The sequence below is a fragment of the Dermacentor variabilis genome, chromosome 6, assembly GCF_050947875.1.
Source record: "Dermacentor variabilis isolate Ectoservices chromosome 6, ASM5094787v1, whole genome shotgun sequence".
Lineage (NCBI taxonomy): Eukaryota > Metazoa > Arthropoda > Arachnida > Ixodida > Ixodidae > Dermacentor > Dermacentor variabilis.
The window spans coordinates 99,785,828-99,801,215 of NC_134573.1; the positions used below are offsets into that span (position 1 = coordinate 99,785,828).

At 43.7% G+C, this 15,388-nt stretch overlaps 1 protein-coding gene across 1 annotated transcript in view; it reads left to right on the plus strand.

The window, feature by feature from the left end:
* The first annotated feature begins 2,679 nt into the window (after nucleotides 1-2,679).
* Nucleotides 2,680-15,388, plus strand: part of Ufl1 (UFM1 specific ligase 1) — a 49,457-nt gene continuing 36,748 nt past the window's right edge. The window contains exons 1-7 of the mRNA XM_075695311.1: nucleotides 2,680-2,793; nucleotides 3,217-3,362; nucleotides 4,983-5,109; nucleotides 6,824-6,938; nucleotides 9,644-9,774; nucleotides 13,552-13,610; nucleotides 15,095-15,241. Coding sequence (XP_075551426.1) covers nucleotides 2,717-2,793; nucleotides 3,217-3,362; nucleotides 4,983-5,109; nucleotides 6,824-6,938; nucleotides 9,644-9,774; nucleotides 13,552-13,610; nucleotides 15,095-15,241 — 802 coding nt within the window. The 5' untranslated portion in view covers nucleotides 2,680-2,716. The remainder of the gene's footprint in view (nucleotides 2,794-3,216; nucleotides 3,363-4,982; nucleotides 5,110-6,823; nucleotides 6,939-9,643; nucleotides 9,775-13,551; nucleotides 13,611-15,094; nucleotides 15,242-15,388) is intronic.

The following is a 15,388-nucleotide window of genomic DNA, read 5'->3' on the forward strand; positions in this document are numbered from 1 at the left end:
TCTTTTTCTTCGCTCTCCGCCTAGCTTGTAATGAACAATGACACGAGAAAAAAAAAAAGTGAGCAGACTTGTGGGACCTTGCAGAATCACAACCCAATTTACAGTGATGCTGTTTTTGTTCGAGCAGTAGTAAGAATTTCAGTAGTGTACATCACATACGATAAAACGTTGCACGTATATGACTAGTTTGTTTGAAACTGCGCGCGATATTTTTTGGCAGCACTTGGAAATCAGTCTTATATGCTCTGGAGCGCTTGAATACGTAATTTATTGCACAGACCTTAATTAACCGAAACACCTTAAAATTTTGCCTACTCATAACACATACCGTGCACCTCATTTTCGCTTAGTATAAACTTTGTGTAAGCTGCGGTTCCGTCGCATTACTGGGAAACATAGCGTTAATTGGCTGTATAACGCTTTTGAGCACTTCTTAAAGGGATTTTTGTTTTTTGCTGACAGCATTTAATTCACATACATTCAACATCGCACACGGATTTGCCGTAACTCTTTCTCTCTCTCTCTCTCGCCTCTCTCCTTTTTACTAAATTGGTCTCGGTGGCATTTGTAGTTATTCCAGATTAACGGACTAAATTTTGCGGCGCATGTAAAACACAGCAATAACGCTCCAGAGCGCTTTCACGCATAGTTTATTGCAAAGACTCCAATTAGACTCCATGCTTTGAACTTTACCTACACGTTACGCATAAAGGGCCCCTTAGAGAGAGAGAGAGGCAGAAGAAAGGGGAATGGCAGAGAGGTTAACCAGAGGGGAAGGTATGCTTTGCTACCCTACGCTGGGGAGAGAGAGTAGGAGGAGGTAAGTGACAGGAAAGAAAGTATAGAGAGAGGAACAAAGAGAGCACAGATACACAATCACAGAAGGTCATTGTCACCCCGTACTTTCACTGCACAGCACACTTGTGTGTCGCTCTTCAGCGAACTACTCTAATAGCCCTTTAATTTATCCAGAGTTTGACCCTTTTCGCGGAGCTGTTTGTTCTATACAAACGAGATGGTGCTTTTGGCGGCGTGCCGCACCTGGCCTCAGCGACAGCGCATGAATACGAAACCATCACCGCTTCTACCTTGCTTCTGTGCAATGAGCTGTCGGAAATGCAACTGAGTTTTCGCTAACACCCTGTGCTCCAATCATGCTGGATTGAATCATGTGGATCGAAGACGTGTGCAGTATAGTTGGCTGCAAAAATTATGACTGGCATATTAAGGAATTGAATAAATCTGTGTAGCCAAGTTCGCAGACCGCTGCTGCAAATGTATGTACGCGTATGAACCTTGGGCGCAGCAAGAGCAAATCCATCGTAACTAAACACGCCGGCAAGCGATTAGGCAGAAAATAATCAGATAGAGACCGCACCAATGAACTTTGCTGAGCCAGAAACGTGACAAGCATCTGCTTCAACATATTTGCCAAACAAAGAACGAAGAGCAAGACACACTAATCTTGATTCAATTCATGAGCGGACAGCTTTGATAGCTTGGAATACGTATTTAGCCACACTTTTAGAACAACCACCATGTACGCTGCTCACGCGGTTTGCACATTTAACCTGTTCCGAAACCGCTTTTGCATGGGCATGTCACCACATGATCAAACATGGCAGCGCCCACGGGATCGCCGCGAAAAGGGTAAGTACAGGAGGAAAATCCGATGAGCGGTGCGAACTCCAGGTGTCGCGACGTGTCACATGACGTTGTTCCGCGTGTGCATCAAGGTTTTGCACACGCGGGCGCAGTATTGGCATAAAACACGTTAGTTGTGGAGTATGCTACCGGCTACATTGGTCATGTGCGGTTATTCGATACCTTCGAATATCACAGCAGATCAAATATTCTTGAATATTCGATCGAATACTACGTTGTTCAATATTCCCTTCGGCTCGATTTTCCAAATTTGAATTATTCAAAACGAACGTAATATACGTTTTCTTCCGCATTTAAGCTTCACCCCCAATTACAACACCCGGGAGATAAAAATAAAATAAATTAAGCGTCCATAACTCACGGAGGTAGCTACATGCAACCCCCGATTGCAAAAAGTATATTCGCAGATGCATTGCCCACATCTATATCTTCGGCCAGCCGCTCTGTTGTTTCGACCAATTCGGCGACGCTACATGGTGGAGAGCTGCGTCCTAAAAGTGGCGAATATAACCTCGAGGTGTTCATGGCCCGTGCTGCCGTGAAGCAACAACTCAAGTCGGACCCATTTTAGTGTAATTATCTTTTTGTCAATTTTGCGCTTGAATAAGGAAACGGGCTAAGCTCTCATGCAGACGGAAAACATCAAGCTGAATCTACGCCACACAGCATAAACTCCCGGCATCTAAATATCTTTTTTTCAACCAATGCTACGAGAACGTCGGGACCACGTGGTGGGGACACCACAGAACACCGTTATTGTATCGCTGCCTTTCGTTGGAGCCACAGGGAAAGTTTTGTTATCGAACGATACTAAACGATGGAGCAAATCGCACACGTGCGCACCGGGATGCCCTGATACGCCGTTTGGTCTAATCATCGTAGCTCCAGGGAGCCCCACTACACACCGGCCCTATTTATCATGGATTTGTCGAATTAGCCAAAAGTTCCGTTTTTGCCAGTCGATAAATTAAGTTCAGTTTCGGTTTCGTTAATTGTTACTGTACGCAGGCGGATCGACATCGCGGCAACCTCAGCTTCCACATTGGCCAACATGGCGACCGACTGGGAAGAAGTAAAGCGACTTGCAGCTGATTTTCAGCGAGCCCAGCTGAGCACGAGTGTGCAAAGGTGCCGACTCCAATACAGCGATTCTGAGATCTTGAATATCTTAGTAAAACGCAGTTTCATTGAGTTTTCTTCGTGACACAGCTTCTTGTTCTCTGTTTCGGCAACGCGTGAGTGCCGCGCGACTCGTTCTCGGTTTGCATATCCTCCTTCCTTGCGATGTGGCAACTGCAGCTTCACTGCTACATCTACGCTAATTCTTGGTCGCTGCCTCTGTAGTCTGTTGTACCTGACTGGTGTGTATATCTGGAAATGCAGGCGTGGTTCGCATTCCTAAGGAGCTTCGTTTCGCAGGAACGAAGCAGCAGACATATGGTTCACTGAGCTGATAGCCTAATCGGCGCTGTCAACGCAATATTGACGCAGGCACACGTATGCACCGCCCCACTGCGCTCGCGCCGTTGACTTGTCTGTTCATTCACGCAGGCTGTCAGAGAGGAACTGCATCGAAATAGTGAGGAAACTGATTGAGCTGAAGCTGATTGACGTCGTCTTCACCAACGATGGCAAAGAGTACATCACCCCCAAGCACCTTCAGAAGGAGATTCTCGACGAGCTTACAGTGGCAGGAGGTGAGCGATGCATGAATGATATCCCTCCCACGTGATCGTTCTCGAGTGTGTTTGCTTCAATCGTGATCGAACAGGATGCAATTCGAGTGTTGCTGTACATGGTCATGTTCAGGCACGCTCGACTTCGAATCTGCTCTGCTGCAGTCCCGCTTTGTCACTCATGATCTAAATTTTCCAACGCGACCGAAAGGATGCCGCTGGCACGCTCATTGAAGTAGCAGACGGAAACGAAAAAAAAAAATGATTATCCAAAGCTAACCTAGAAAAATAAGCATCGTCAATGTTTTACATTAATACATTCGCTAATTCGATATACCTCTCACGAATTTGCAATTGCATGCTTGCGATCAGTAGCACAATTTGAATTAGTGAAGCATTCCGCCTACAACTGAATGTTTAAGCTAGGTTTTCGTTGAAAAAAAAAATTATGCGGATCCAATGCACCTCTTTGAATCTATATGAAACAAACCTTTCATGAAGCAGTAATTCAATTGCAATAAGTTTGCCCATTTCATTCCTCTGTTTTTGGTGTAAAGGAAACTGGCATGCGCACGTGTGCTGTAATGCACCCGTTCTTGCAGTGTAACACATGCAGCGATCATCTCAAAAGAGCTAGTTGGTGTTGGCACGATAGAGGTAAACATACAATCATGCTTAGGATCGGGCCACTGTGCTAGAATCCTGCCAGCACATAAATAAATTATTAGAGTACTGTCCTTCCAGTAGGTATGTGTAAAGGTGCATTGATTACATGGTCTTCATGACGTGTGACCAAGAGGTGAAAACCAGGGCAACATTAAAAACAACTGACAGGCTCAGTGCATATGTCCACATTGAGCCAGAGGACAGGGGCAACCAGTCAAATGTACCAGTAGTCTCCTCACATGATGTTCTTGCCAATGTATGAAGCATGGTGTGTGAATTGAAAAAGATGAAATGCAATTTCTGCTATTGGATAGGTTACAGAAGTGTGAAAGGCTCTTTCCAAAGAGAAAGAAATCTCACAAAGGTTGTATCTAAAGTGCAAGAAAAATAGGGGAACCAAAAGGCTTGATGAGCAAACTCCCAGGGCTACTTTTAGTCAGCACCACCCAGGTCCGTGGCGGCAGATGAGGAACATCCATCGCCATGATCGTGAGCAGTGCTGGCTAACACTCCCAGGGCTACTCTTGTATACATACACAAATTCCCAATAAAGTGTATGGGAGGATAGCCACATGCGCTATCTCAACGGTAGAGCCCCGCATGTGTAATGTGGAAAATGTGGGTTCAGCTCCCACCTGTGGCAAGCTATATTTTGGCCTGCTTTCATTTCTTTTTTACTTACCCCTGGCGACATTTCATTTCAAAAGAACAGTTTATTTTCTCTGTGCTTCCTTTGGCCTCATTGTTTGTTGGCCTGCATGTGGTCAAATCTAAAAGACCTGTTGAAATCCACGTTGACCTTTATTACTTTCAGGCACAGTCAAACAGAGATAAAAGTCAAAGCAATGGAAGAAATTGCTGTGTGCATAATGGCATACATGGAGAATTAATGTGGCAACAGGCAGGGTTTATGTAGTTTGCACTTTGGACATAATTTTTCTTCCCAAATTTGATGCACTCATGTTTCTTCTGCAGGCCGTATCAACATGGTTGACCTGGCCCACATTCTCAATGTGGACCTCTGTCACGTTGAGGCAAGGTGTGCCGACCTGGTTCGGACTGAGCACAGCCTTCAGATTGTTCTGGGCCAGCTGATTGACAGGTGAGCCACTACAGTAACAATAGCCGTAGCAACAGATCCCAGCTGTCAAGTCTTGTGGTGCACAATTCCCTAGAGGACACCTGCATAAAGAAGTTTCCACAGCTGCTTTTGAAATGTAAGCACTTCAATATGGCAGTATGCTACAGGTGGTACTGTCACTTAGTGTGGCAATGGAGTGCATTTAGCAAAAAGAACTGTTACGGATTAGTTCAGGGTCCTCATTCCATTCTGCAAATTTTGTTAATGTGGTACTAGTGTTAAATCAAACTAACAGAGTTTAAGGGTGTCCTTCGTGTTCTTAAACAGTTCTCACTATAATGTACCTAAGCCCTGTGCCTACTATTAAATATGCAGTGGAACTGCGAAAATTTCGTTGCTGTGTAAATTATTCTTTAAAAAAGCTAACAAGAATCGTTCACTCTTTCACAAAGTAAACCTGGAGCATACTGGGCATTTTCGTTTTCGCAGTACTTGTTTCTCATCGGCTCAGAAAGCAGTGGAGACACTTTTGTGATTCCTGAGGGCGTTTGGTTTGTGCAAGCGCCTTTGACTTTATTGTACTACCTGTGCATCCTCTCTATACCCCCCTCTCTCTCCCTTCTCCCAACGTAGGGTAGCCAACCGGACTCTTGACTGGTTAACATCCCTGCCATCCTTAGATCCCTCTCGCTCTCTTGTTGGTCTTGTGAGATCCAAATTAAGAACTTTTACATATCTTTACATTGCTTCCACTTAATAGTAAAAAAAAAAAGCAACTACAACTAACTGTTGGTGCATCGGTGCAGAAGGTCAGTGCTATGAGTACCAAATAGTTAAAGAGTCCTAACTTCCAGAGCTTTGCGCAGAACTGAGCTGGATCACCAGCAGTGCTGTGTTCTCTGTGAAAGTAGAGTAAATTTAATTACGAAGCTTCTGTGAAAGTCATCTCCAGAACAGCCTGTAGCTGTCTGATGTTTGCTTACTGATTAAACATGTGATAGTAAACACCTAGCTTCCTCCGTGGCGTAACTGGTAACCGAAAAATTACTGCACTCATCTTCATTTTGTTGACATGCACATTTGCTATGCATGTTCGGAAAGTACAGTAAAGCAAGCCAACTTACCATAGGTAACATGGTAACATAACTTACCATAGGGTTATATGCAACAGCCTCATTGTTGTCTTTTTCTTGCTGCTTTGCTAATCTCATGACTTGTAAATGCAAATAGCATTGCAGTGTCATGGCTTTTGAGTGCCAAGAGGTTATCAGAAAGCCAGAAGGCAAAATTAAAAGAGCAGAAAGCTCCAAATTTAGTTAGGGCATCTTTTCGTGATGGCCTGCTGAAACATGTTTTTCATTAGACCTGGAGATCCCTGAAATGGGGGGCCGTTTAAATAATGGCATTGAATATACACCGGCTTTTGCTTGCCGAAGCGAGATGACATGAAGTAAAAGCCAGTGCCACTATTATTTGGAATGTGCAAGTCGGTCAAGGCTGTAAATTGTTACTGAACAAACACCCGTTGCTTCAAAGGGTGTCACAGTGTTTTCCTCACTAAGCCCTCTTTGCGTGTTATTGCACGATAAATTTACAAAATAGCAAACTTCCGCTTCCCACAAGGCACTTGCTTCGAATTCTACACGTGCTCAGTGTGGCCTTACTATTTCTTTTCCTTGCGTGTTGCAACTTTCAGCTTTATTATCAATTGTCTTCAACTGCTGTGATATCGCAGGTCCTACCTTGACTCGCTCGCCGAAGACATCAATGAGAAGCTTCAGCAAGCAGGCCACATCACCTTTGGGGAGATTACCAAGCAGTACGACTTACCACCAGACTTCCTCGAAAACGTATGTCAATTTTCACCTTGTGTCTTGATTTTGAGTTATACACAGAGTACACACATAGAAGTTGTGGTGCTTTCCTGTGTACTCTGCATTTTGGTCTTTAGCCAACACTCGGTAAATAGTCTGCAGGGCTGAACGATGCTTGAATTGTTACCTACCCTGAATTAAGGCCTTTTAAGAGCTTGGTGTGTTCACTTATTGTTTTGCCATGGTAAAAAAAGTATTGGGTAATTTGGACATTGTTTTTCTCCGCAAAGCCCAGACTAGAAGAGAGAATTTCCAATGACTACTTCGAGCCTTTTCAGAAAATTTGCCTTAGGTACTTAGTCTGCAGCCACGGAAATCTGCACTATATGAAATTTTAACCCTTAAGCAAGTGTAATTTGCAAAATATAGACCAAGAATGTGCGGCATACATGCAATCAAGCCTTTATCTTCCGAACCTTAGTTGTACACAATACTAAATTTTACAAATTTTTTATGCACCCCTAGACCACTTTCATAGCCACGCATTTCTCCCCTCAAAACTACAACGCTACACAAGGAGCATGATTCACTTTTGTACCGTGACACGATACAAACTAAACTTTGTTGTTTTGCACTGACATCTCCTCTTGCGTGGTAACAGAAAGTAATAAAAGGGCTGCTAGGTTAGTGTCCTACACTCTGACATCCACCAGTTGTTGCAGTTATTGCAGAATCCAAAACTAAGTCGTGCGTTCCGCCACCAGAGCAAATGTGGAAGTATAAAAGTGCAGTGCTAAACAAGAAGAATATATTTTTGTGCACGTTAATATGTCCAACCTATCGTTATGATTTAGATGTGGCACACATCTATCCAGAACTTCTAGCACACCCCACCCGATCTGTCTCCATGGGTCTTTTGTCATCTTACTAGTGCACCAGTGTTCTCTGTCTCACTGATATTGTAAGCACTGCAGCTGATTGATTGCAGTTACGGCCACGTTTTGTCGTCGGCCTACTGTGAAATTCATAGCGCAGAAAGGAGAACGCAAGGCAGAGTGTTGTCACCGGGGTCAGCGACACCTGACGTGGTGGCCCACGACGCCGCCCCCCCCCCCCTTCTGTCCTCTCGTTTTAAGCAACAAATCACAATTTTATCCTCGTGGCTTGCTTCGTCATGGAGTTTGTTCTGTAGCTAATGACTAGTTATATTAATTTCTTTTTAGGGCAGAGTAATATACCCACAACTCCCAATTCAGCACATCATCACATCTAATGGCTTTTAGTGCAAAGAAACCCACGACACGAGAGAAGGCACACAGGGCACCGCGCTGTGTCCTGTGCCTTCTCTCGTGTTGTGCGTTTCTTTGTGCTAACAACTATTAACATGCAATACCAACTAGCCCACCAGTCTGTTTTACTGATCACATCTAAAACGCATATTTACTTGTTTATTTTGTAATAACGAGCAGAAAAACAGAATTCTGCCATTTTTTTACATTAAGAAAAGAACACTCCTCAAGAAATAAACAGAGCAAATAGTTTTCGTCAGATCAATGCCAAGATTAACATTCAAAAAACAAATCTGCATATAAAACCCAGGAAATACGATGTTAGAGCATTTAGAAAGACCTGTGGCAATGTGTGTATGTATAGCCACATGTACTGCGCATTGCATACATAGCCTAATATGTATAGACATACAAGAAAATAGATTATCCACATTTTTTAAGTGAAGCTAAAGCAAGCACGTCGGAGGGAGAAAATTTGAAAGTAAGGGAAAATTAAGATGAGCCAGAAAATCTAGTAGGTGAAGAATAATACAGTCCCAGTAGAACATGTGGTATATTAAGGAACCTTTCGTAAAAAAATTAAAGCACAAATTTATGCTAATATCGCACTATTCGCTAGTGTAGTCAGCCTAAATGGGGAAGTATGGTGTATTTCTACAGCAGTTGCAGCAAGCGGGATATATCTGTGAAACATTTTAGGCAACTCTCAGATGCGGCATCTCTTATGCATATTTCATTTTACGTTCACATTCTAAAGCATGCTAAGCCATTAAGCTTTTCTAAGGGCACCCTCCTACAAATTTCCATCATTTTTTTGTTTTTTATAGTTGGCGCATAGTACCACTGTCTCACTCCGCGTTTTTGGCAAATATTCCTTTGCTGTTTCAACGCCCTTTCTCTAGTGATGCCACTGGCAAGACAGTATTTCACAAGGCATTTGTGGGACATTGAAGCTCGTCTCTGTGTCATACGAACACCGACCTTAGCAGAGCTAGAGAGTCTCACATTTGCCAAGGGGCGAACCCAAACACTTCCCGAGTTGGAAGTCAGGTTCTTTGAAAATCATGATGATCATGCACTGCTAGTTTTATAAAAAAACAATACTCTTTTTCCTCCTGCCGTGTCATGCCTTAGTGCTGCAGTTAGAGAACAGAAGAGATCGATTATTTTTCACTGTGTCTCTGAGTAGAAAGCTCGCAAAGCAATTAAATCACATTGCACAACACATTTCACATTGGTCAATAGCCGAGTTTATGCCTGCGTTCCCTCGGGATTACTATTAATGCGACATGAATAAAGCTCAGTGCACCACTCTGGGCAGAATAAAAGTGCTTGTCATTGCCCTTTACAGCAGGCAAGACAGCAGGAACTCTGGGGCAGGGCTCGAGAAATCGAGACGTTGCCTCATATCCACATCTGGCATTGGTGATGATGGTTTCTTACGCTGTTCAGGTGATTCACTCACGGCTGGGAACGGTGATTCGAGGCCAGGCTGATCCACACGACAGCCGGCACATCTTCACCGACGCCTACCTCACCAGGCACAAGTACCGAGTCCGAGGCGCGCTCTCAGCGGCCATCAGGTGAGCACTTCTTGTTGGCCGATCCACGTTATCACCGAAGATATCATGAGGTCGACCCTTAATATAATAACAAACGGATTTAACAATGTGTATAAAAAGGCAAATAAAAAAATATTTCTTGCCAACTTCAGAATGTAATGAATATATGCTTCCGACGAATATCAGATATCATGAAAGTATTTTCGTGTGAAATGCGACTTCAATATAACTATATCCCTCTGTAGTAGGTGTGTCAGGGAAGATTTTCAATGAGCAGATCGTCAAATACAGCAGAGATGACTGAGAGAATATCGTTATTTTTGTCAGTTGCTCGTTCGCACTGACAGGCATGAGGATTCATGTAATACAGTCGAACCGAGTTATAACAATATTCAAACACCTAGAAAATCCCATTATTATGACATATAATTGCTATACTAACTGGATTACAGAAAAAGGCAGAAGGGACAAGCATTCAAACATTTTATTTGAACAGAAAGAACCACAGTCGAACCCACTCACAGCATTAGCCCTTAACAATACTCGAATGTAACAATGAGAATGTAACAATGAGCTGCCCCATCCCAAACTATTGTGTGTGTTCTATGGTAAAATAAACGGCCTACTACAATGCTCCCATGTTGTGTTATTGGTTTTATTAATTAAATCGGGCTGCTGGGTGTCTGCGCTGGAAAGAATAGTAGCACGAAATCCAGGAAAAAGAAAAAAAGAAGTAAAGCCAGTTCCATTCAGTGAAAGCTGCCAAAAAAAAAAAAAAAAAAGCTGGGGCTGGGCATTGCAAGGATTTTGTGTTCTCTTTCCTTCTGGAGCACACATCCCGCAGCTAGATTTAATTGCTACAACCAATAATGCAGTATCGGATTAATGCAGTAAGCTGTTTATTTTACCATAGACCATATATGGAAGTTGACGGTGCATTGGCTGCTCCTTGTTGTATCCAATATATTGTTAAAGCGGTATTGTTATGAGTGAGTTTGACTGTAATACCTAGTACTAACTTGATAGCTTCATTAAGTATAATTATCTAATAAACTTCATTATTACAACAATGGAGTACCTGTGATTATGCCACTAATGCCAGCCAGCTTGCAAAGCATTCGTATTTGCTAGAAATCCTGTGGCTAGCACCAGTTGAGGCAATTGTGTGCCCAGTTAAATGTCTTGCAGCTAATAATAGTTTTCTGCATTACAATTACCTGCTGCAGTTCTTTCTGCAGTAATTTGGAGCCATTCCATTTGCTTTTGTGTGCATGTGTGTGTGTGTGTGCAGGCGGTCAGAACTGGAGGACAACATATTTTTTTAGTAATTACAGTGACCTTGACATAGAAAAAAGTTTTACTGTATTAAAGCATGTTAAAAGGATAAAAATAACAGGACATTAAGCAATTTGGCGTTGAATCAGTGAGTGGTGCCATTCATGGCGAACACTGAAAGTAAATAAATAACCACTGCCTCTTCACGTGATTCAAAATATATGACGTTGTGAGTATTTTATGCTATAGTGATTTGTTCATAATTTGGTCTCCGGCAAACGCTTCACTCATAAGCCGCACAACCCATGCTGGAAGCAAACTTAGGAATTGCATGTGAGTAGTGTAGTCGAATTTCGTTAATTCGAGCATTCGGTTTATTCGAACTGACGCCGTCGTCCCGTCAAATCTGTGCGTATAAGAATGGGCGAAAACGCCCGGTAATTGGAACGTACTGCACTCCGACAATGCTCTCAGCAGCGCGCCAAATCACATGGCGGCGCCTCCGACCAGCATTCCTCTGACCTCTCCATAGAGGAAGAGCTTAGGAGAGACTCTTCAACGTCGCGCGCGAAGAAAAAAGAAAACCGTGGTGGAAATTTGTGTGCAGGCGTGCGCAGGCGCGCATCACCGATTACTTCTGTTAGTGATGGGTTAATGACTTGTCTTAGTGTTGCGGAACCGCCATATACCCCATAGGTTCAATGTAAAAGAACGTCTGAAATTTCGGACGCAAAAACCGCGGTGCGATTTTCCGGACTTTTTGCCATGTCCGCATGTCCGAAACGGCATTAATTGAAGCCACCGCCGCCGCCATTTTGATTATCGCACCGCCTCGAGCCGGCGCTCACGCACGCAGATTCGCTGGCAGCCGTAGCCATACCGCGGCAACGCTAGGCCTAGCTACTTCGACGTTCGATACCAAGCTTCTTGCTGTTCAGTGCCGTGTTTTTCATTGCAACACTTCGCTGCTGTTAGCAATGGCGCTGACTCCGCCTTTGTAATCCTCGCCAATGGCTTCGGAGCGCGGAAAGCATGGCGCGTTGCGTAATGTCGGTTCCTGAAAGTCAACTTTGCTCCAAGCATACCAAAAGTTTGAAGGGGCAATTGTCACGGGACAAGGTGCGTTTTCTTTAATTATACACGCGTGCACCCGCCGTCTCCTATCGCAGTACAAGCACCGATCCGCCGAATAACTGACTGTAATTTGTAAATACGTGTGAATAAATTTTGTGGAACTTCCCACTCATGTCTTTGCTCAGTGCACATGGGCCACTGCAGGTAAGTCCTCCATTCAATTAGCTTCCTTTAATTCAAACTTTTTTTATTTCGAACAGATTTTCGGGCCCCCTTCGAGTTCGGATTATCGAGATTCGACTATACAATGAATTGTGCCTCTTCGCAGCTCAGGGCCATTGTTTTGCCCTGCTTGCAGTAGATGCCACAATACGCACTGTGAGCTATATAAGTTTATTATGCCAGTCTGCTATGAAGCTATTATACTTTACAGTAAACTTCCATTAATTTGACTCAGGTTAATTTTATATTTTTGTTAATTCGATCCCAACTGAATGTTCCGGCCAAGGCCCATACATTTCTATGGGCTCATACTTTTGTTATTTCAATTCTAAAATTGGCCTTGGTTGAATGATTAAAACTTACCAGTCGGCATGCACGGGCCTGACCCCTATGGTGACCCGAACATTGACCCCTTTAGTGGCAGCATGTCTCGCTGGATCGTTGGGAACAGTGAATGCATTGAACGCATGTCATCTCCTGTAGAAAAAAAACTCTTTTCGGCCTGCCCTAGGAAGATTTTCCAAGTAATAACGGTAACTCGCACTGTTGGATTATGGCACTTACCAGATTCTAACTCTCTGCTTTCTTTTCTTTCTTTTTTTACCCAAGAAAATCGGCCCAGAATTGCCTGCGCGATGCAATAAAATGCAAAACTGCGATCAGAACATTTGTACGCTTTGTTGCATAACACGGCTGTATTGCGGCGAAGCTGAGTTAAAAAAAAGTGGCTGCCTTTGTGTAATGCATATTAAACCCTTGCCCAGTTTTCTTCTCAAAAATCGAGTCCGCATTAGATTTCTGCTTTGTTTAGGAGCTCTAATGACATTTCTGTGTTAGTTTCGTACTTTAGGCACGCAAAAAGCGGTTGCACCTTTGATTTGAGGGTGTGTTAGAAGTGGGCAAATACTGCCAAACGATTCAGGGTTGTGTTTTGGCTTTTTTTTTCTGCATCTTGTTTAATTTGACCTGCTGGATAATCTGATCAATTTTGGGGGTCCCATCAGTATCGAATAAATGAAGTTGACTGCATTCTATAGTGCACAAATTACAAATCCCACTTTACAGATTTCTTGTTCTGTAGAGCCACCCACACAAGTAGCTACTGTCTTCTTCCAAAAGGAAATGACAGTTTCACTGTCACAATTTCAAGAAGCAGACAGAGTTTCATCATCTGAGCTTGTTCTTAGGAGATTACTCTTCTTTCCTTTCTGCTCATGCACCTTACAGGCCTGTAACCCTGAGCAGCCTAGTGAGTGCATTCAACTTTCCAGACAAGTTGCTGTACGGTGAGTGTACCTTTTGATTTTCTTGACGTTATTTTATGCGCTGTAGCCGGAATGGCAGACGAAATGCTGCACTCTGTTCCACACATACCAGGCAACACTGTGTAAGGTATGCAAGTATACTTGTGCAGTCATAAAAGCCTGACTCTGTGCGTTTCCCTGTACAATTGTTTTTGCTCTGCAACACTATCCACGAGACAGCTACTGATTCGGATATCACAACTACAACTTGGGAACGCAAGGCTGCATCAAATCTCGCATTATTGCTGCACCTTTATTCTTTCAGTACTACATCCTGATCATGAGCGTAAGCAGCGCATTGTGGCCACAGCTCGCAGAAACGTGTCGCTTCACTTGTTCGGTGTTAATTAGATTGAGGCCTGCGACATCTGTCTCGTAATGGTTATGTCCTTTTTTCTGACATAAAAGTGTGAGACCTGCCTTACATTCAGTTGCATGGTGCTTACCTATATGTTCCTTTCGTATGTGGCACACTACCTTTTAGTCGTTAATTTGAGCAGTGAGGCAAGTCTCTCCAGCCTTCATAACGCAGCCTGCTATGTGTGAGACGGATTATAGTGTGGTGATTACGACTGGCTGAAGCAGTTGGAATATCAGCATGGACCATGCCTGTATCACATAGATAGGATAAAAGCAAGAGAAATAGGTAAAAATGACACAAATGCAAGGAAGGTGACAGGAATGACACGTCTGTTGGTTGCAAGCTTCTCTCTCTCTCTCTCTCTGTCTCCTTTTCTGGCAATTGCATGATGACCACTTCAGTAATTAGCACTGGTGCTGCTTTGCATGTTTGACATTCATTGTGACATTCATTCAAGAGAAATGCACTTTACCACGCTGTCGCTGTACCTCGTATGCATGCTGCTCTTCAAGAGTCCTCACTATACGTGGCCTTTCCATAGCAGTGTCACAACACAAATCGGTTGCTAGGCAGGTTGTTCTAGTATTATGTACGTATAAAAGTCTAGTTCCTGCTTCGTATGCTACACTTGCCGCTTCCCGGCTACTGCAGCTTATGCAACCGTATTCTTTACTGGGAAATGCTTGCAGCAAGTGCTATGCTCAAAGCCAAGCTTTCTTGTTCCTTTTTTTCTTCCCCTGCTCGACCTGCGCTGCGGATGTGCAGAGGCAAGCGCTATCTGGTGGGGCTTCAAGGAACCCAGCAGAGCATGCGGCGCATGTCTCCCGCTGATTGGTTGAGTTTCTGCCTGTGGACACAACAAATGCATTGGGGGGTAGAGGTATACAGCTTCACCGTAAAATAAAGGTATCAGTGCTTTTGACGCTGTGGGAGGACGTTATGCTTTAATTGTAGAAATTTTAATTACTAAAGATTTGAAATTGGTAGAAAGTAACAGATTCATTGTCGGCTGACTCCCGCCTAATTCTCATGAAATACTCTTTCAAGGTGTGTCAGTTGGTTGAAGGGCCATTTCTGAGATTTGTCCCCATTGCTTGTGCCGCAGGCATGATTGAGGAGCTGCTGAAGGAAGGTCGTCTGGCGGGCACTCTGGTGGGAGGCCGGTCAGAGCGTGCCTCATACGTCCCGGACCTGTACTCTCGCTCGCAGGGCAACTGGGTGGACGCCTGCTACCGACAGAACGGGTTTCTTGGTGAGGAAGATTCCTCCGTGCAATTTTAAGTACAGAGTGTGCTTCTAACAGCACTTTCAACTCGTTGCATCATTGTACTTTTTTAGCACTGTGGAGGTCTCGTTACGGTAGCAACTCAGCATAGTTCCGGCCTCCTATATCACCTCA